Source organism: Oncorhynchus kisutch, linkage group LG19 (genome assembly GCF_002021735.2).
Source record: "Oncorhynchus kisutch isolate 150728-3 linkage group LG19, Okis_V2, whole genome shotgun sequence".
In the NCBI taxonomy this organism is placed as follows: domain Eukaryota; kingdom Metazoa; phylum Chordata; class Actinopteri; order Salmoniformes; family Salmonidae; genus Oncorhynchus; species Oncorhynchus kisutch.
Window position 1 is genome coordinate 49223233 of NC_034192.2, and position 21046 is coordinate 49244278.

General features: G+C 39.4%; 2 protein-coding genes and 1 pseudogene across 7 annotated transcripts; 1 reads left to right on the forward strand and 2 right to left on the reverse strand.

Moving 5' to 3' along the window:
* Positions 1 to 231: 231 nt before the first annotated feature.
* LOC109910182 (uncharacterized) lies at positions 232 to 2783 on the reverse strand. 4 transcript variants are annotated; one of them, XR_004204222.1, is made up of 6 exons: positions 2623 to 2782; positions 1931 to 2281; positions 1335 to 1695; positions 1060 to 1176; positions 893 to 948; positions 232 to 750 (listed from the first exon to the last, which is right to left on the reverse strand). XR_004204222.1 is itself a non-coding variant. In XM_031797681.1 (6 exons), the coding sequence occupies exons 1-6, from the start codon at positions 2663 to 2665 to the stop codon at positions 619 to 621; spliced, it is 1050 nt and encodes a 349-aa protein (XP_031653541.1). In that variant the 5' UTR covers positions 2666 to 2783; the 3' UTR covers positions 232 to 618. The 4 variants fall into 4 exon arrangements, 2 of the variants coding, with proteins under 2 accessions (XP_031653541.1, XP_031653540.1); XM_031797681.1 differs by having other exon boundaries at positions 1066 to 1176; positions 1339 to 1695; positions 2623 to 2783; XM_031797680.1 differs by having other exon boundaries at positions 1339 to 1695.
* A 3881-nt stretch (positions 2784 to 6664) lies between these two features.
* LOC109910183 (Ig kappa chain V region K29-213-like) lies at positions 6665 to 9193 on the forward strand (annotated as a pseudogene).
* Positions 9194 to 9700: 507 nt separating this feature from the next.
* Positions 9701 to 13087, reverse strand: LOC116355006 (uncharacterized). Of its 3 annotated transcripts, none has more exons than XM_031797682.1 (6): positions 12905 to 13087; positions 12157 to 12507; positions 11562 to 11921; positions 11201 to 11311; positions 10559 to 10617; positions 9701 to 10313 (listed from the first exon to the last, which is right to left on the reverse strand). In XM_031797682.1, exons 1-6 carry the CDS (start codon positions 12945 to 12947, stop codon positions 10236 to 10238), a joined length of 1002 nt encoding a protein of 333 aa, XP_031653542.1. In that variant the 5' UTR covers positions 12948 to 13087; the 3' UTR covers positions 9701 to 10235. The 3 variants fall into 3 exon arrangements, with proteins under 3 accessions (XP_031653542.1, XP_031653544.1, XP_031653543.1); XM_031797684.1 differs by having other exon boundaries at positions 9740 to 10313; positions 10536 to 10617; positions 12905 to 13055; XM_031797683.1 differs by having other exon boundaries at positions 9741 to 10313; positions 11201 to 11308; positions 12905 to 13055.
* Between the last annotated feature and the right edge of the window lie 7959 nt (positions 13088 to 21046).

Here is a 21046-nt window from a genome sequence, read left to right on the forward strand (position 1 = left end):
TGTGAACAGGGTATAAGTGAAACTGCAGTGTGGGTATCTTGTAGGAATTGTAAGAGGGGGTGTTGTCAATTCCTTGAATGGAGACGGTACCATGTGGACATACAGTATGTACATGGTTGGAAAGGGTGCCCAGATCACCACCGGGAAGCGGTATGGTGGTTTGTCATGATTTCATTATGACATTGTTAATATAACTTTGAGAGACTGCACTGGGTTCACATGGAAACAATATTTTCTGGTGAAATGTGTTTTAATGTGCAATGGTACATTTTGTAATGTAATAAAGCAAAATATACTTTACATCAACAGATTCATAAATTCAAATTTGAACTCAAGAAATGCTGTGGTAAATATCACAAGGTTAATTTAAACATTACCACAACAATTGGGATCAATTCGTGAATTAAGTGAAAACATGAACAATAAAGTACAGGAAAGAGACTGTCTTGATTCTGCTACTCACATTAGTCTAGACATGAGATTTGGTTCTTGGTTGCAGAGATGAGAAAAACCCTGAAGCTCTATGATACAAAAAGAGTGTTGCTTTTTGTCTTGATAAAGTATATAATAGCAATTTAAAAAAATATTTTTGACAAATGTATTCCTCTGCACTGCCGTTCAGTCCCAGTCTGAACACCTGACATCAGAGTACACACTCTCCTGTGGTGTCTCTCTTTTCGTTCTTCCTCTTTTAGTTTTCCTCTCAGAGAAATGCAATGCAGCATAATTCAGGGTATCTGCATCTTGATCCTGTGAATAGTCATATTTTCATCAAACTATTATACAATATTAAACCCTAACAGGATATGTTGTTTTAAAATAATAAGGTGAGAAAAGTAATGCCATGTTACATTTCTGGACAATATTGTTTAGACAACTTTGCTGTGTTTACCTTGCTGCTTGATTCTCTAGTTGAGTTGTCATGTCCGATATGCTGAGAAGCACCCACTGTTTCCATTAATAAAAACAAAGCATCAAAATTACTAGACTTTCAAAGGGAAATTTGCAAAACCGTTTTAGATAATCTTAAATAACACTTTGCAAAGTTAAATAGTTGACCTTTACAATGTTCACAAACTGGTCTAGTATGTCTGGTGCAGATGAGGATAATGATCCCAATCACACAGACGGCCGAGGTCACTCCCAGAGCAATGATTACAGGATCTGTTGCTTTTTCTAGAAATGTAAAACAAAATCATAGTTCATACTTATGTGAAATACAGTTATATAGATGCTTTTTTAAGTGTAAAACCACAATAACTGATACTATTCAACCTTTAATCATGGCTTCAGTTAAGAATGTTTTAGATTTTAGATATATACATATATACTACCTACTAATATTCAGGATTGTTCCATTGCCAAACAGGATCTCCCCACATGTGGCCACAGCACAGTAGTAAGTCCCAGCATCAGAGAGACTGAGGTTGTTCTTGGAGAGGCTGTAGACACAGCTCTGTGTAGGAGAGGGAGTCTCTGGGCTCTTCTTACACTCATCACTCTTGTTCGCAGAAGTGTAAATGACTCCTGGATGGGATTGTCCTGATCTGGCTCTGAACCAGTACACACTGCGTTCTCCTGTACAGGTCTCAGAGAGTACTGTACACAGCAGAGTCACAGAGTGTCCTGGATGGACTGGGTCAGACACTGGCCTCTGCACCACGGTATGGTAGTGTGACCTTTGGTGATTCTTACCTAAATGGGATACATGTTTTGATTCTCTAATGTATCACATGCTTCACAAAGATTCGAAGAGTTCAGTTTTGTCAGCTAATTGTATACATTAATGAGGGTTTTTCTTTTGTAATAACACATATGTGTATGCTACTACTGGCATTTAAAAAAATCTACATCACAGTGGGTACGATGCGAGCTGTGTGAATAACATGTAAATGTACTAATGTTAATAGTATTTAGGCACTATGATTACCTTTTAATAGTAAAAGAGTCCCATTGATAAAGTTGACTTCATAGGCTGTTCTCACTGCACAATAGTAAACGGCTTCATCTGTTGGGTCCGTGTTTGTAATAGCAAGTCGATACATCCCATCAGCATCAGCCTTCTCCACATTGACACGTGAATGGTTAAAGTCCTTGTGCCATACAGGCATATCATATTTTGTCATTGTTACAATAGTTTGAGGCTTTTGCCCCACCATTTGTTTGTACCAGAACATATTGAGATCTTCCTTTGAAAAAATACAGTATAGTGTCACTGGGTCCCCAGGATGAACCTCCCGAACTTGAGTTTGATACTGAACATCATTGCATTGTGTCACATCTGTAAAAACACATTTTATAACCGTGCCAATTAAAATACAACTATTGCCTACGTTATAAAGTGATAATGCAATGCATTTACACCTTCAATTGTGTTTGAGGTGAAACATGTCCACCGTTTTATCCATATGCACCATGTTTCCTTTAACATTTCAGATTAGTTTAATGAACTACATATTAGAAATACATGATAAGTGACTGCTTTCCCAGACACATACTAGACAATCTCCATGTAGAATGCTTTTCACAATCTCCATTATGAATAGTTTTAGTCCAAAACTAGGGTCTTGGAATTAAGCCATTCATTATTGAAAAATAGGTTAAGGTTGGATTTTCACTTACACATCAAACTGAGAAGTACCACAATCACTCCAATTTTGATCATCTTGGTGAGTAGCTCTTACACGTCTGGTGCAGTTGTCCTCTGCCCATGAAATGCAAAAATGGCAAGTCTATACTCACAGACCTATCTGATAGGCTGGAGAAAACTAAATCATGCTACACTTCCTGTTAGATTTTCCCACCAACAACCTGGTTGGTTATCTAAGGGACAGATATACATTTATTGGGGGTTGCTGTGAACTTCCCCAAAGTAAAAAATATTTTCAAATGACCCTCCAGTTCTACTGTAAAATAGACTGAACTCTCTCCTCCCGTACAGAATTTACTCAAAATAATGTTTACACCCACAAATAACAAGAACTGTGTTTATAAATGTGGATATTGACTTTGCCACTTTAGCTTGCTTTTGTGGCACAGTCGATGCCACGCAGGGCTATGGGCCCGAAGGTTGAGGGTTCACCGACCACTGCAGATGTGCTCACTCTCCCTGCCTGTTTCATTACACTACGATCAGAGCCAGCTGCAAACATTGATCAGCTAGTGGTAATCAGATTTTCAACATTTTGATGCTGTATTTATTATTATATAAAATATATGCAATGGATTTTCCACTGACAAGTTTATGTGCCAATGCACCACACAACCAATAAACAAAGCTTACCGACTTCGGGCACTTCATTATCACGGTTTTCAGTTTCAACACCACAATAACTAGACTATGGCAACCTCGACAAACAGAAAATACATCCCTCCCTACCTTGTAGACTCACCAAGTATCGAAGGCTTTGCTTAACAATCTCTGAATGTCATTAAACTTTTTGGTGTTTTGTTTCAGATGTCTCTTTCCATTCATCAATTGGCTGTTGCACAGTTTGGATTGATTGATTGATTGACCTTATTTGTCAGTAAAACATGTTTTTTTTTGAGTATTGCACAATGAAGTCGGGGACCTATTTCCATTGTGGTCCCTATTTTGTACGTAAATACATCTACAAATACATAGAAACAGACACATTACAGAGATAGAGACAAAAAATGCTCAACCTCCAGATGAGAGGGGAGTTCAGGTACAATTCTTACACGTTTGTTTGGCTGGAAGCATAATCCTTAGATGTTCGTGGCTGCTGGTGAACCATGATGTGCAGGCATAATCAAAGTGACACTGGACTAGCCCACTTGCCAGAGTATTTAGGGTGTCTTTAGCTAGGTTTCCATCTAATTAGTGACAGATGTTCATGTGAATATTTTACAATCTTCATAAAAACAATATGCCATATGAGAAATTTAATGGACATCCATATGCATTCAGATCCAACCTGGCACAGCCAGCGTCATCAATAAATGAGGGATGTTGGCCATATGAGCCACATTTACGTGTCCTTAAAAACAGCCTATAACAAATTACAAAACACTATTCCTTGTGTCCACCTCATTGTTCAGTTGTCAGAGATTTGAGCACTAAATGTATCAGGGCATTGCGTACAAAGGCTTAGGTGTCCACCATGATATTCATATTTGTATATATATACAGTTCAATTCGGAAGTTTACAAACACTTAGGTTGGAGTCATTAAAACTCGTTTTTCAACCACTCCATCCATTTCTTGTTTACAAATTATAGTTTTGGCAAGTCGATTCGGACATCTACATTGTGCATGACACAAGTAATTTTCCAAACAATTGTTTACAGACAGATAATTTCACGTATAATTCACTGTATCACAATTCCAGTGGGTCAGAAGATTACATACACTTAGTTGACTGTGTGTATGTGGCAGCTGGTTACATGAACACTGAAACAGCTGGTTAGGGGAAATATCTCGAGTCACACAAAAGGGAATATAACATTGTGGATAAAGTTTGTAATTACTCAATCTCATGTATAACATCTTAAGACCTGCATCCCTACACTGAGAGCTTTGACGTTTCTAAAATGACATATTTGGGTGTTTTTGGAGCCTTTGTTTGTGTTTTTTCAGGGCCTCTGTACCACACAATAATGAGGAAGTGATTTGCTATTTGAGGTAAGTTTTTAAATATTTGAAATGACAAAAGGTGTCTGGACCTTTCTATAACATGCCATTTACATCAAAAATAGACATTTGGTTGTAAAAAATAAATATCAAACCAAATCAAATGTTATAGGCCACATACACATATTTAACAGATGTTGTTGTGGGTGTAGCGCAATGCTTGTAAATGCTTGTATCCTTTAAGACGTTCCTGAGTGGTCCACTGGTTACTGCCTGTTTAGCCTGACACTTGAGAGCTTTCAGGTAATCAACCCAGTCTACCTTAAATGATCCCAAACCACTTCGATATAGGACTTCACAGTGTTGTAGTTCAAACACAGACAAGGGAAACAAGTGCATTTTCAGTCAGATGTTTTCATGACAAAAACAATTCAATGAAACAGGACAAGTTAAAAGGCTGGAAATATATAGCAAATGTACTGTGCAGACAGAAAAAATAAGAAATTCATTGTTATAGTTAGTTAGACAAATGTATTTAAGTTTCAAACCACAATGATACAATTATACAAAATACAGATATTTTTAAAACCACATTGAGACCACATTTGAGACAATAAAAACAATCACGGTCAAAAATGGTACAGGCATCACCAAAATACATGACATAATCTATACACATGTATCCATACAACAACAAAAAGTAATGTGGATAGGACAATTAGGCACTTAAAAATAAACTATATATGAGACACTATAGTATACAGTAACATGTAAGCTACGGTGGGGACCTTATGACATAACAGGCTTGTCAGGTTTACCGAAGAAATGGGTCACGGGTTGGACAACTTTACAGGAAGTATTGAACACTATGTTCCAGCCAATGAGGTATGTTTTCAAGATTGAATATTTGATCTTTGGTTGTCATTTAAGCACCGACCAAACAAACACCACCTCCCCAGAGGTTACATACCACGATGGTCAGATTAGGGGTTGCTGTGATTATTCTCAGTGCAGTGTGTAAGTACAATTTCATCACTGGTAGAATATTAAAAATAGTTTTGTTGTGGTGCCGTGCAATTCAATATAGTTCAAGGTTCTTGAAGGGTAGGATAAATGGACATTTAGAACATTCAACCACACACATACCATCTAAAAATAAATTATAACTTGAGTCAGTGCTAAGAAACAAAGAAAGAAAAATAAATGTATTTCATCTGGAATGATTTTCACAGACTACTGTTTTCTCTTGTTTAACATTTGTCCTTGTCTGTGTGATAACTACAGTATCCTTGTGTTTCTGTTTCCATTTGATTTAGATGTAGACCATGTTAACCTGCTAAGTCCAGTGATCACTGTTCAACTTGGTGATCCTATAACCCTGCTATGTGTTTTCCCAGTAGAAGAATTCAGTGATGAGCAAATGCACTGGTACAAGCAAACTATGGGAGGTATTCCACAACTTGTCGCATGAATGCAGAAATATTTAACAGAGCCTGTGTTTCACTTTGGATTGAATAATACACACTTCAATGTAAAATTGGATCAGATTATGTTTTGCCTTAGTATCATGAAGTCAATCCCAGAAGATGAAGCCATGTACTATTGTGCAATTGGAAGAGAGATGACAGTGGAATTTTGAGACTGCACATTTCTGTCTTTGAAAGGTCAAATCGTTTGAATCTATATTTATAAGTGTTAATTGGACAATAATTTGTTCAGTAATTATCAAAATATTTGCTCGGTACATTTGTAATTTCTCAGCCTACAGAAAGATTGCAGTAAAATATGTTTATCTTATACTATTTTAAAGTCTGATAATTGCTCATTATGTTCTGATTAATTTAGGAAATGGTTAGAAGACTGACTACAAGACAGTGGACCAGCAGCCAGAGTCTGACCCAGTCCATCCAGGAGACTCTTATTTCAATGTTTATCACAACAGTTTTGTTTGTTAAGTTATCCATAGTTATAGATGCTGAGGGTGCTACATACATATGATTCTAGAGAGCCAAACTGCAATAATTTTGTATTCACGTGACACTGACATTTCTTTCATGAAAACAACATCAATTAGGTCTCAGTCAGAAAAGGTCACACTACCAGACTGTAGAGCAACAGCCAGTGTCTGACCCAGTCCAGCCAGAAGACTCTGTGACTCTACAGTGTACAGTACTCTCTGAGACCTGTACAGGAGAACATAGTGTGTACTGGTTCAGAGCCGGATCAGGAGAATCTCATCCAGGAGTAATTTACACCCATGGGAACAGGAGTGATGAGTGTGAGAAGAGCCCTGAGGCCCTCTCCTACACAGAGCCATGTCTACAGCCTCTCCAAGAACAACCTCAGCCCCTCTGATGCTGGGACTTACTACTGTGCTGTTGCCACATGTGGGGAGATCCTGTTTGGCAATGCAACTAACCTAAATATTGGTAGGTAATGAATATTATGAGTTGTAGTGTAGAAAATAGTGCTCTATAAGTGGTGCATATATAGCACAGGGGTTGAAGTACATTTTGCTATGATAATATTCTCATAATTGACCAGAAATGAATGTCTGTGTTTAATTTATTAAATGCTACAAACATACAAGCTATTTATAGTTAAACTTAACTTTAAACATTTGGTGTAAAAAAAACGATTTAATCAAATATCTCCTTCAATAGGTGGCTTCAGTCAGTCCATTTCTTTAATATGATAAAAATAATAATTTATCTAGCATGTAATCAAATGAACATTCAACACAACAAATTCAAATTAAGATGATGGGGATGGAGATTGGCAGGTAGCCAACCGAAAGGTTGCAAGTTCAAACCCCCGAGGTGACAAGGTACAAATCTGTTGTTCTGCCCCTGAACAGGCAGTTAACCCACTGTTCCTAGGCCGTCATTGAAAATAAATAAAAATTCTTAACTGACTTGCCTAGTTAAATAAAGGTAAATTAAATTAAAAGTTAGCTGGGGGGGATGGAGCAGAGGGGGCATCGATGGTACAGAAAGAGAGAGACATAGACAGTCTGACAAACAGGCCAGTGGCTCTTCATCAGAGCACCACACCTGCTTCTCCTGCATTCAGTTCCTCCATAGAAGCCACTCTGTCGGTACTGGTTCTCCATTACCAAAAATGTAGAAACCACCTGGGTGTTGCCATGTCTTCTGGAAATGCGTTCACACATCAAAGGTGGTTAGGAACAGTCCCTGAATCTCCTCTGCCATCTCCAGACACTTTTTTATGTCCTTGTTATCTTTCCTGGCAGATGAAACAAAATAAGCTGATGCTGCTGTATCATTCCAGCTAGCTAGCTATGAAGCCGAACAGACTTTTCATCTCCGTCCAGTAACCTTGTGAGTCAAGACCACAAAAAATAAGTGATCAAACCCTAGAACATTCAAAACCAAAACATTAATAAAAAAATAAGCAAAAACAAAACACTTTAAAATAATGAAAATATCTACAATATTTACAGAGCTCTCTACCTAGGTGACCTTATAGCGCCATAGTCGATATGGAAGAGCCAATCTTGAGGGTGGTATCTATTTCTCTTACTGTTTTATTTTAATTAAGGGTGGTATTTCTCTTATAATATTTTATTTTAATACAAGGTTGGTATATCGCTCTTATAATTGTATTTTTATTTAAGGGTGCTATATACAGTATCTCTATACTACTACTTTACTTTGTTATATTTTAATATAAGGGAGGTATATACAGTATACAGTGGGGCAAAAAAGTATTTAGTCAGCCATCTTACTGTTACATTTTTCCTTCCCTTTAGAAAGATCGCTGGATTATGTCGTCATTGGACTGGGAGTGACATCTGTTTTCTGTGTGATTGTAATCATTGTCCTCGTCTTCACCAGAAAAACAAAAAACAATTTGTGAAGATTATAAAGTTGAGCTCTTTGGTATTACAAACTGTAGTTGATCACCTAATACACTTTATGATTAATACACAATATTTGCCGTCAACTATAAAACCTTTTGTCTTTTACCTTTCTTGACTTTTGTCATGTTGATGCTTGTTTTTATTTATGTTAGCAGTGAGTGTTGCTCAGCATATTGGACATGACAACTCAAGCCCAGAATGTGAGCAGATAAATAAATACTGTTATAATATTGGCCTGTTGGTAGACATTTTTGGTTTGGCTGTTTGTGGAAGATTTTTAATATGATTCTAGAAACTCCAGTTGCCCGACTATTACTATTATTATGACTACATTTATTTATAAAAAAACATGAAGGTTCACAGGATCAAGATGGAGTTACGTTGAATTATGCTACATTGAATTTCTCTGAGAGGAAAACTAAAAGAGGAAGAAAGAAGAGAGACACCACAGGAGAGTGTGTACTCTGATGTCAGGTGTTCAGACTGGGACTGACCTTTGTTCATGTGCAGAGGAATGGGTGTAGTTTGGTCAAGAAACTCTTATTAGTATAGATGTATATAATGTATTCAGACAGTCATGACATTTTTGCCTCGCTGGTACTATAATGTATCATAGAATTAACTTGTTATTCTAGGAGAGTTCTCTGTCAGAGCACCACTGTTATGGAATGGCTTGTCCTGTGAGGTAGAGGGCCAGAAACCATTGAGGTCTTTAAATCATGCAGTAAAATCTATCTTTAATCTAAAATCTGGTCTTTAATCTTAATCTGTGATTGTATTGTTATTTTAGACATCTTTAGTGATTCTATGTTCTTCTCTTGTATCATATCTCTTGTGTCTTAGCCTTTTGTATAGACATACTGTTTAACTGTGAGTCAACTCAGTTGCCTTGTGCTTATTGTTCACCGTGAGATTAGAAGGTTGAGGGTTTGATCCCTGGTCAAGTCACTCCAATTACTCTAAAAATGGGACTGGATGCCTCTCTGCTCGGCACTCAGTATAAAGGAGATGGATTGGGTTAAGTATCCTGTCCAGGAGGTATACTTGTACATCAAGCTGCATTCCATTATTAAATATTGAACCTATGAGCCGTTCTGGATCAGACAAGGATTACTTAACTATTTTATCGACAGTAAAGTTTGTTGCAATTTAAAAGTATTTCACATTTTTTCCCCATTTGAAGTCATTTTTCTCTATTTGCAATAATGCAATAATGCATAATTGTATAATAGTTATATTTTTATTGTTTTAATAATTCTTCCTAAATGTATTATTGTTGTGGTATTTACTGTAACCCATGAAACAAACAATAAGATAGCATACCTTCTTAAACATTGTATTTAATGTACTGTTCTACAGTATTTCTTGAGTTCCAACAGCATGTGTATAGCTATAATGCACCAGCATGTACCAGTAGGACTGTGTAGGATCATCAAACCACTTTATATTTAAACATTGTCTGATTCATCACATTATTTAAAATGGAGCTTTTAATAAAATTACAAAGTTGATTTACACAATTGTCATCAAAGTTCAACTCTTTGAAATGGACTAATTAAACATACTGCACATGCATTCACACTTCATTTCAGAAATCATCAAAGAAACAAGAAAGCACAAGCAGGATTGGTTAGTAACTCTGGGATTTACACCCCTTTAAACTATAGAAAACAAACTGTAATCTATGTCTGTAAAAAAAGATTGCTTGTTTCTGTCAAGTTGCAACTGGTTGACCGATTGGATGCTCCCCCTGTTCTTTCATTTCTTTCTCCTGGTTCCAGTTGTCTTGGTCGTAAAGGTCACTGCAGTGTATTGTAGCCAGTCACCACTGAATCCCTGAGAAGAAACATGGAGAGAAAAACAACAATCCCTGAGATGAGTGAATCACTTCCACAAGGCTTTGTTACAGAATAGTAGAGTGGCAGAGCAGGCATCTCAAATTGCTGGCCTCAGTAAAAAATATAGCATTTATGTTATTCATTAAGTAAGATAGTAGTCACATACTTTAAAAAAAATGTATTAACCCCATCCCCCCCCCCCCCTCGGAGGAGGACATACTTTTTGAAAGCTAGGATTTGTACCTGTTGACCCAACTGGTCAGCACTGAGAATGGCATCACAGATTTGTAGAGATGTGTCATCTGTTTCCACAGCATAAGTCATTGAAATTATGACAAAATCATTAGAAAAAACAACAGCAACAACAGTGTGATTTTTCCAGTAACAGCTGGATTAGTAAAAGTGCACATGATAGAGAAAAATACCAAGAATGGTGCCTGCATAACAGTATCCTGCCAGCATGTTGGGAGTGTGTGAGCAAGTTGACACTGTGACACAATGTCAGAGATATATAAAGATAAATAGGAAATTAGAGCACTTGACTTGTAACCAGCTCACACTCTTTGAATAGCTGCTCTGAGATTATTGTCTCTAGACTGGTTGCTGAGGACACTAATAAATCACACTAACTCTGATTAGACTACAGGAAAATATTCAAACAAGTAAGTATTTTTTCCAACCGAATTGTGTACATAGGAACTACATTATAATTTTTTAAGTCCAACTTTGAATAGCCTCCCAACATGATGATTTGGATAAATATAATTAAATTATTTAATTTTTTAAAATTCAATGTTTCATGTAGTCAAGAAAATGGCAAATTATAGCACCAGTTATTTAATTATGACAAAAGTTATTAAATTCCAGCACCAGTTTAATACTCACCGTTTGTTTCCTTTTGACTTGAGTGGATGAAGAACAGTAACACAGCATTCAACATCAATGCTCCACACAGACTAATACCAACTGGAACCAGTGCATTACAGTCCATCCCTACTACAAATACATGGTGAACATAATAACAATACAATGAAAAACGCTTTTTATGATCTAAAAACAAAATAATAATAATGAACAACAGGAACATCTTTGTCCATACTTTTAAAAGACTGCATATTAAGTTCCATATATCTTAGTAGGCATTTTAATTGATTGTTGACCTCAGTTTGCTATTATGGTGCAATGTTAATCAGTTCTAAGGTTACGTGGCATCTTCCCTTCTGATCATTTACATACATAAAATTACCTTTGACATCCAGTTTTGTTCCATTGCCAAACAGGATCTCACCACATGTGGCCACAGCACAGTAGTAAGACCCAGCATCAGAGGGGCTGAGGTTGTTCTTGGAGAGGCTGTAGACACAGCTCTGTGTAGGAGAGGGAGTCTCAGGGCTCTTCTTACACTCATCACTCTTGTTCCCAGAGGTGTAAATGACTCCTGGATGGGATTCTCCTGATCTGGCTCTGAACCAGTACACACTGCTTTCTCCTGTACAGGTCTCAGAGAGTACTGTACACAGCAGAGTCACAGAGTGTCCTGGATGGACTGGGTCAGACACTGGCCTCTGCACCACGGTATGGTAGTGTGACCTCTGGTGATTCTTACCTAAATGGGATACATGTTTTGATTCTCTAATGTATCACATGCTTCACAAAGATTCGAAGAGTTCAGTTTTGTCAGCTAATTGTATACATTAAAGAGGGTTTTTCTTTTGTAATAACACATATGTGTATGATACTACTGGCATTTAAAAAAATCAACATCACAGTGGGTACGATGCGAGCTGTGTGAATAACATGTAAATGTACTAATGTTAATAGTATTTAGGCACTATGATTACCTTTTAATAGTAAAAGAGTCCCATTGATAAAGTTGACTTCATAGGCTGTTCTCACTGCACAATAGTAAACGGCTTCATCTGTTGGGTCCGTGTTTGTAATAGCAAGTCGATACATCCCATCAGCATCAGCCTTCTCCACATTGACACGTGAATGGTTAAAGTCCTTGTGCCATACAGGCATATCATATTTTGTCATTGTTACAATAGTTTGAGGCTTTTGCCCCACCATTTGTTTGTACCAGAACATATTGAGATCTTCCTTTGAAAAAACACAGTATAGTGTCACTGGGTCCCCAGGATGAACCTCCCGAACTTGAGTTTGATACTGAACATCATTGCATTTTGTCACATCTGTAAAAACACATTTTAGAACCATGCAAATTAAAATACAACTATTGCCTATGTTAGAAATTGATAATGCAATGCATTTACAAGAAGCACTCAACTTAAATGGGAAAATATGTATTTATTTTCTGTGACACCTTGAATTGTGTTTGAGGTGAAACGTTTAACAATTTATTTAACGTTCACAGTCTTTATCCATATACAACATGTTTCCTTTAAGACTTCCAATTAGTATCATGAACTGCATATTAGAAATACATGATAAACGGCTGCTTTCCTAGACACAGATTAGGCCATCTCCATTAAGAATACTTTTAGTCCAGAACTAGGGTCTAGGAAATAAGCCATTGATGATTCATGATTAATTATTCGAAAAATAGGTTAAGTTTGGAATTTCACTTACACATCAAATTGAGAAGTACCACAATCACTCCAATTTTGATCATCTTGGTGAGTAGCTCTTACACGTCTGGTGCAGTTGTCCTCTGCCCATGAAATGCAAAAATGGCAAGTCTATACTCACAGACCTATCTGATAGGCTGGAGAAAACTAAATCATGCTACACTTAAGGGACAGATCTTAATGTATTGGGGGGAGGGACTTGTCCAACTCAAAGTGTCATTAAAAAAAGCACCCCCTCCCCAAAGTTACAAATATTTTCACATGACCCTCCCCTTCAACTATAAAAAAATTCAACATGCTCCCTCTTCATAAAATTAACTCAAAATAATGTTTACAACCACAAATAACACATGCAATACATTTTCCACCAAGAGGTTTCTGTGCCAATGCACCACACAACCAATAAACAAAGCATACTGACTTCAGTCACTTCTATATCATGGTTTGCAGTTTCAACACCACAATAACTAGACAAATAGAAAATACATCCCTTCCTACATTGTAGGCTTACCATACATTAAGGGAACATTTTGACATTCGCCATATGGTTAGTGAGAAAGTCCATATTGCAAATGTACGGCCCCTTACCAGACGTCCGAAAACGTTTGTAAAATTTGCGGACAGCGTCGGGCCGTGCGGCAGGGCAAGTCATCAAACGAACTCTCTCTGACATTCGGTTTCCGTTTTATAAAATAATCAAATTTTGTTCATTTTTCCGCTGTCCTGGTAAATCCCATAAGAGGGCATAAGCAATCATATTGCAAATGTACAAAACATCACGAATCACGACGTGGCCTTATTTCCTAAATGGAAAATATTTCGAAGCCGAAACTTGGTGAGCATAGGTTTGGCATAATGGGCAATTGGCCCCGAACAAGATGGCATCTAGGCCTTTTTGAGTTATGGCCATTTTTCTGGCATTAAAGGTCCAAAATGAAAAATAGAGCAATAATGTTTCCGCTTCACGTTAAAGTCAAGGAGCCTCCGGTGTCAATAAAAAAAGAACCAGCCATTTATCTATCATCATTTAAGAGAAATCGTACAATGTCAAATTGGTGATGTTCAAAAAAAACTTCTGATTTTCTGAAATAACACACATTCACTAAACCCTCCGTAAATAACTCAGTTCTTAACCTAAAGACTTAAAACTCAGGATTCTGTAAAGGCATACCCCAATCAGGATATTAGTTTATTTATAGCTTCCTGTGCCAACCGGAAGTGCCTTAAATGGTGTCATAGTGGCTGTTTTGAAGGGTTAAAATGGTCAGACCTTTTCAAAGCTTCATATGTGTGATTAGGCAACCCCCATGAACTGTAAATCAGTCATGATTCCCATAAAATTTCAAAGAAAAACTAAATCACACACACAGCTTGGCAGGAGGGACCCATTGGGGTGCGTAAAGACAGACAGTGCCTGCAATAGTTACCGTTGTTCGAGCTAAAAAAGAACCGTCAGACCTAGAGTTCTGAAACTTTAGAAAACTGTTCTAGACCTCAGGTTGATAGTGCGTGGCCTCGTACATTTGCAATGATTTCAATTCATTTTGACCATTACGAAAATGACGACATTTAGAAAAGTCTCAGAGACGCAAGACTAGGTGCATTGAAACCGGCTCGGCCCAGAGAGACGGACCCCAATGTTCCTGTCCGATAGCTCATTCAAGGACCCCGTAGCAAGGAATGGAAAAAAGTGGATTTTCAGCACCAATTAGGGCCTTGCTCAGGCACCGAATGACCTATCGAGCTGAAACTCGGGATTTGGGGTCGCCTCACATAGGCCTACACATAATGTCCGAACTGGACCCGCAGCTAGAACGTAACTATGTGTTTTATGTTTTTATTATGTTTTAAACTGAAGGCGCTGTGAATTATGGGCCTGCTCTGAAATATGTGATAGTTGGCTTCTAAATGAGTTGGAAAAAGTGGGTTTGGTGTCAATTGGTATCAGTTTGGTGTCAGAATGACATCTAATTGACTGAAGGACACTGACCTGCTAGGTGACTTTTGTACATTTGCAATATGTTTAAACAGAGAGGGACCATCACCAAAATGGCATTCTGAAATCAACACAAAAAATGGCATCACTATAGTCTCCAGACTGTGCCGAGTTCAACGAGATGCCCCGCTTGACCGTAGCTCGCTCTGAGTGCAGCGACCTTGAAAAAGAGAAGGCCCAAAATGAAGCCTGGCCCTAAATGTCATTTGCTTTTGGTGACAGTGAGAGAACTGTTAGGATGAGAAGCACAATTCGACCTCAGGTACGTTCCTGAGGTCCTCCCGATCCGTGCAAGCCTAACCTTGACCGTGTGGCATTAACCCTTAACAGTTAAAAGAAGGTGTTTAACAATTTGCATTGACTTCTCTCCCCATAGGAATACATTCCCTGCACCCCTAAATTCATCCTGAAGCCTATGTGGGTTATGAATGTCTTATGAACCTGTCTTCTATGACAGTCCATCAGACCACTATGAGGTCTACCTGTGTCAATTCTAAGCTTCCTGAGCAACTGGAAGTGGTTATTAATAAGAAACGTGTATGTCAACTGAAAATATGAATACAATTGTTAAATTACTAGTCTAGTTGGTTCAGCAACAGAAAAAGACCAGAATGTCCCCCCTATGAGTGGGCTGAACATAATGAGAGATGAGTTTGGATTGATCTGCCATGTAGCATGCTTCTGTCTATAACATGAGCTGGTTAGTATGTGTGGGTAATCCTTTCTAATGGCTTTTCTGGAGAAAATTCTGGCTTTTGATTGCAAATATGCTGACGGAGTGAAAGAGAGAACAGCTGTTGTATAAAATACCCGTCTCCGGATTACATCTTCAAATTAAGCGTAACCGTGGCATCCGTGATAGAGAGGGAGAAGCGTCCATCCATGTATACAGGTAAGAGAGTGTAGCTAGCTAGATTTTCAGATATTACATGTTTCTAATTTAGTCAGAAAGTCGTTTTCATTTCAAGTTAAAGTATACTGTTAGCTAGCTCCGAATTTACAAATGGACAATTTGACAACGCTCTGAGTTCATGAACTCCCAGAGTGCACTCGGAGCACACTCTGGCACTCCTGATTAAATTTACGAACACACCTGTAGTATAAACAAGCCTTTAGTCTTGAAAGCTTTGGTTGTTTCGTACATGGCGTCAGATGTGATTCCTTAACCTCTCTAGGGTATGTGGGACGCTAGCGTCCCACCTGGCCAACATCCAGTGAGATTGCAGAGCGCCAAATTCAAATACAGAAACACTCATTATAAAAATTCAGAAAAGATACAACTATTTTACATAGGTTTAAAGATTCACTTCTTGTGAATTCAACCACGGTGTCAGATTTCAAAAATGCATTACGGTGAAAGCATACCTTACAATTATTTGAGAACATCAGACAAAACATCAGACAGCAGACAAATCATTACAAACAGTAACCAGCCAAGTAGAGGAGTTACACAATTCAGAAATAGAGATACAATGAATCACTTACCTTTGATGATCTTCCTATGTTTGCACTCAGAAGACATTAATTTATTCAATAAATGTTCCTTTTGTTCTTTTAAAGTCTCTCTTTATATCCGAAAACCTCCGTTTTGTTTGTGCGTTTCCTTCAGTAATCCAGCAGTCACAACAGGCAGACAAAAAACATCCAAATTGTATCTGTAAAGTTCATAGAAACATGTCAAACAATGTTTATATTCAACCATCAGGTTGTGTTTAGCCTAAATAATTGATAATGACCGTGTGTCTCTCTCAAATGTCAATATGCCTTGTATACTGTTGTTCAGGTTAGTTATCATTGTTTTAGTTCACAATGGAGCCCCTAGTTCCACTCTTCACGCCCCTGATAACTCCTTTGTCCCACCTCCCACACATGCGGTGACCTCACCCATTACTACCAGCATGTCCAGAGATACAACCTCCCTCATCATCACCCAGTGCCTGGGCTTACCTCCGCTGTACCCGCACCCCACCATACCCCTGTCTGCGCATTATGCCCTGAATATATTCTACCATGCCCAGAAACCTGCTCCTCTTATTCTCTGTCCCCAACGCTCTAGGCGACCAGTTTTGATAGCCTTTAGCCGCACCCTCATACTACTCCTTCTCTGTTCCGCGGGTGATGTGGAGGTAAACCCAGGCCCTGCATGTCCCCAGGCACCCTCATTTGTTGACTTCTGTGATCGAAAAAGCCTTGGTTTCATGCATGTCAACATCAGAAGCCTCCTCCCTAAGTTTGTTTTACTCACTGCTTTAGCACACTCTGCTAACCCTGATGTCCTTGCTGTGTCTGAATCCTGGCTCAGGAAGGCCAACAAAAATTCAGAGATTTCCATACCCAACTATAACATCTTCCGTCAAGATAGAACTGCCAAAGGGGGCGGAGTTGCAGTTTACTGCAGAGATAGCCTGCAAAGTAATGTCATACTTTCCAGGTCCATACCCAAACAGTTCGAACTTCTAATTTTGAAAATTACTCTCTCCAGAAATAAGTCTCTCACGGTTGCCGCCTGCTACCGACCCCCCTCAGCTCCCAGCTGTGCCCTGGACACCATTTGTGAATTGATCGCCCCCCATCTAGCTTCAGAGTTTGTTCTGTTAGGTGACCTAAACTGGGATATGCTTAACACCTCGCCAGTCCTACAATCTAAGCTAGATGCCCTCAATCTCACACAAATCATCAAGGAACCCACCAGGTACAACCCTAACTCTGTAAACAAGGGCACCCTCATAGACGTCATCCTGACCAACTGGCCCTCCAAATACACCTCCGCTGTCTTCAACCAGGATCTCAGCGATCACTGCCTCATTGCCTGTATCCGCTACGGAGCCGCAGTCAAACGACCACCCCTCATCACTGTCAAACGCTCCCTAAAACACTTCTGTGAGCAGGCCTTTCTAATCGACCTGGCCCGGGTATCCTGGAAGGACATTGACCTCATCCCGTCAGTTGAGGATGCCTGGTCATTCTTTAAAAGTAACTTCCTCACCATTTTAGATAAGTATGCTCCGTTCAAAAAATGCAGAACTAAGAACAGATACAGCCCTTGGTTCACCCCAGACCTGACTGCCCTCGACCAGCACAAAAACATCCTGTGGCGGACTGCAATAGCATCGAATAGTCCCCGTGATATGCAACTGTTCAGGGAAGTCCGGAACCAATACACGCAGTCAGTCAGGAAAGCTAAGGCCAGCTTCTTCAGGCAGAAGTTTGCATCCTGTAGCTCCAACTCCAAAAAGTTCTGGGACACCGTGAAGTCCATGGAGAACAAGAGCACCTCCTCCCAGCTGCCCACTGCACTGAGGCTAGGTAACACGGTCACCACTGATAAATCCATGATTATCGAAAACTTCAATAAGCATTTCTCAACGGCTGGCCATGCCTTCCGCCTGGCTACTTCAACCTCGGCCAACAGCTCCGCCCCCCCCGCAGCTCCTCGCCCAAGCCTCTCCAGGTTCTCCTTTAACCAAATCCAGATAGCAGATGTTCTGAAAGAGCTGCAAAACCTGGACCCGTACAAATCAGCTGGGCTTGACAATCTGGACCCTCTATTTCTGAAACTATCTGCCACCATTGTCGCAACCCCTATTACCAGCCTGTTCAACCTCTCTTTCATATCGTCTGAGATCCCCAAGGATTGGAAAGCTGCCGCAGTCATCCCCCTCTTCAAAGGGGGAGACACCCTGGACCCAAACTGTTACAGACCTATATCCATCCTGCCCTGCCTATCTAAGGTCTTCGAAAGCCAAGTCAACAAACAGGTCACTGACCATTTCGAATCCCACCGCACCTTCTCCGCTGTGCAATCTGGTTTCCAAGCCGGTCATGGGTGCACCTCAGCCACACTCAAGGTACTCAACGATATCATAACCGCCATCGATAAAAGACAGTACTGTGCAGCCGTCTTCATCGACCTTGCCAAGGCTTTCGACTCTGTCAATCACCATATTCTTATCGGCAGACTCAGGAGCCTCGGTTTTTCGGATGACTGCCTTGCCTGGTTCACCAATTACTTTGCAGACAGACTTCAGTGCGTCAAATCGGAGGGCATGCTGTCTGGTCCTCTGGCAGTCTCTATGGGGGTGCCATAGGGTTCAATTCTCGGGCCGACTCTTTTCTCTGTGTATATCAATGATGTTGCTCTTGCTGCGGGCGATTCCCTGATCCACCTCTACGCAGACGACACCATTCTATATACCTTCGGCCCGTCTTTGGACACTGTGCTATCTAACCTCCAAACAAGCTTCAATGCCATACAACACTCCTTCCGTGGCCTCCAACTGCTCTTAAACTCTAGTAAAACCAAATGCATGCTTTTCAACCGGTCGCTGCCTGCACCCGCATGCCCGACTAGCATCACCACCCTGGATGGTTCCGACCTAGAATATGTGGACGTCTATAAGTACCTAGGTGTCTGGCTAGACTGCAAACTCTCCTTCCAGACTCATATCAAACATCTCCAATCGAAAATCAAATCAAGAGTCGGCTTTCTATTCCGCAACAAAGCCTCCTTCACTCACGCCGCCAAGCTTACCCTAGTAAAACTGACTATCCTACCGATCCTCGACTTCGGCGATGTCATCTACAAAATGGCTTCCAACACTCTACTCAGCAAACTGGATGCAGTCACTGGTCACGATGGCAACACCCATCCGTAGCATGCGCTCCAGCAGGTGTATCTCACTGATCATCCCTAAAGCCAACACCTCATTTGGCCGCCTTTCGTTCCAGTACTCTGCTGCCTGTGACTGGAACGAATTGCAAAAATCGCTGAAGTTGGAGACTTTTATCTCCCTCACCAACTTCAAACATCAGCTATCTGAGCAGCTAACCGATCGCTGCAGCTGTACATAGTCTATTGGTAAATAGCCCACCCTTTTTCACCTACCTCATCCCCATACTGTTTTTATTTATTTACTTTTCTGCTCTTTTGCACACCAATATCTCTACCTGTACATGACCATCTGATCATTCATCACTCCAGTGTTAATCTGCAAAATTGTTATTGTCATGCCTTTTGCACACATTGTATATAGACTCCCCCTTTGGTTTCTACTGTGTTATTGACTTGTTAATTGTTTACTCCATGTGTAACTCTTTGTTGTCTGCTCACACTGCTATGCTTTATCTTGGCCAGGTCGCAGTTGCAAATGAGAACTTGTTCTCAACTAGCCTACCTGGTTAAATAAAGGTGAAATAAAAAAATAAATAAAACATATTTCAAACGGACAATAACGTTGTCAATATAAAAGATAAACAAGTAAGGCATTCTCTCAGTCGTGTACATAAAAAATGAAAAAGCTCTGTGACACGGCAGGGTCCACTCATTCAGACTGCTCTTACTCCCTCATTTTTCAGTGAATATTCTAAAATCTTCATAAAAACAATATGCCATGTCAGAGGTTGCTTGATAAATTGTATGGACATCCATATGCATTCAGATCCACCTAACGGTTCTGCTGTCAGAGATTTGAGTAATATATATATATATATATATATATATATATATATATATATATATGAAAGGAAGAGAAGCTTTGGCCTAACCTCAGAGATATAGAGATATGCTGGTGGCATCCTACGACATGCATTTCTTTATGTCAAATGGCTACTGTATCTGCTATACAGATATAAACATACAGAGGGAGGGTCATTTGTAAATTTCCGATCAGAATATTTTGTATAAAGATAAGCATTATATTGTTAGATTATAGGAGTAATGCTGGTAGGCAGTTTTCCTCACCTCAAGTTCAACTGTCGGAGACAGTTGGGGCATCGGGGCACACTGCCTTCATATCATAGGGCTGCAGTAGCGAAAGCTTAATAATAGCCACACCATACCAAACCATCACAAACGATTCTAAACTTTATTAGGGTGATCTCAAAAGTAAGTCAAGCCATTGTTTATAAGGAAAATACGAGCAGAAGAGCAAATGTAAACCAGAGAAAAAACACACTACCCTCCCCTGTGCTCCTCCAAAAAACCCACGACCCTCCCCAAAGCAAAAAAAAAAGTTTGACAACCCTCCCCTATTTTGGAAACCTCTACCCCCCAGTAAATTTCGATCTGGTGTTTCCTTTAGGTCAATATTTTTTAGTGTTAAAGCAACTGTACATGTCAATGTATCAATTATGTAGGTTACATGACCA

What these genes read in the sequence shown, in the direction of transcription:
- LOC109910182 (XM_031797680.1), bottom strand. Translation starts at nt 2,665, where the DNA reads ATGATCAAAATTGGAGTGATTGTGGTACTTCTCAGTTTGATGT. An exon ending in AGTTTGTGAACATTGTAAAG is followed by an intron (nt 949 to 1,059) that starts GTCAACTATTTA and finishes TAATGGAAACAG; the next exon opens with TGGGTGCTTCTCAGCATATC. An exon ending in CTAGAGAATCAAGCAGCAAG is followed by an intron (nt 751 to 892) that starts GTAAACACAGCA and finishes GACTATTCACAG; the next exon opens with GATCAAGATGCAGATACCCT.
- LOC116355006 (XM_031797682.1), bottom strand. Translation starts at nt 12,947, where the DNA reads ATGATCAAAATTGGAGTGATTGTGGTACTTCTCAATTTGATGT. An exon ending in GACTCTTTTACTATTAAAAG is followed by an intron (nt 11,922 to 12,156) that starts GTAATCATAGTG and finishes TATCCCATTTAG; the next exon opens with GTAAGAATCACCAGAGGTCA. An exon ending in CTGACCAGTTGGGTCAACAG is followed by an intron (nt 10,314 to 10,558) that starts GTACAAATCCTA and finishes GTTTCTTCTCAG; the next exon opens with GGATTCAGTGGTGACTGGCT.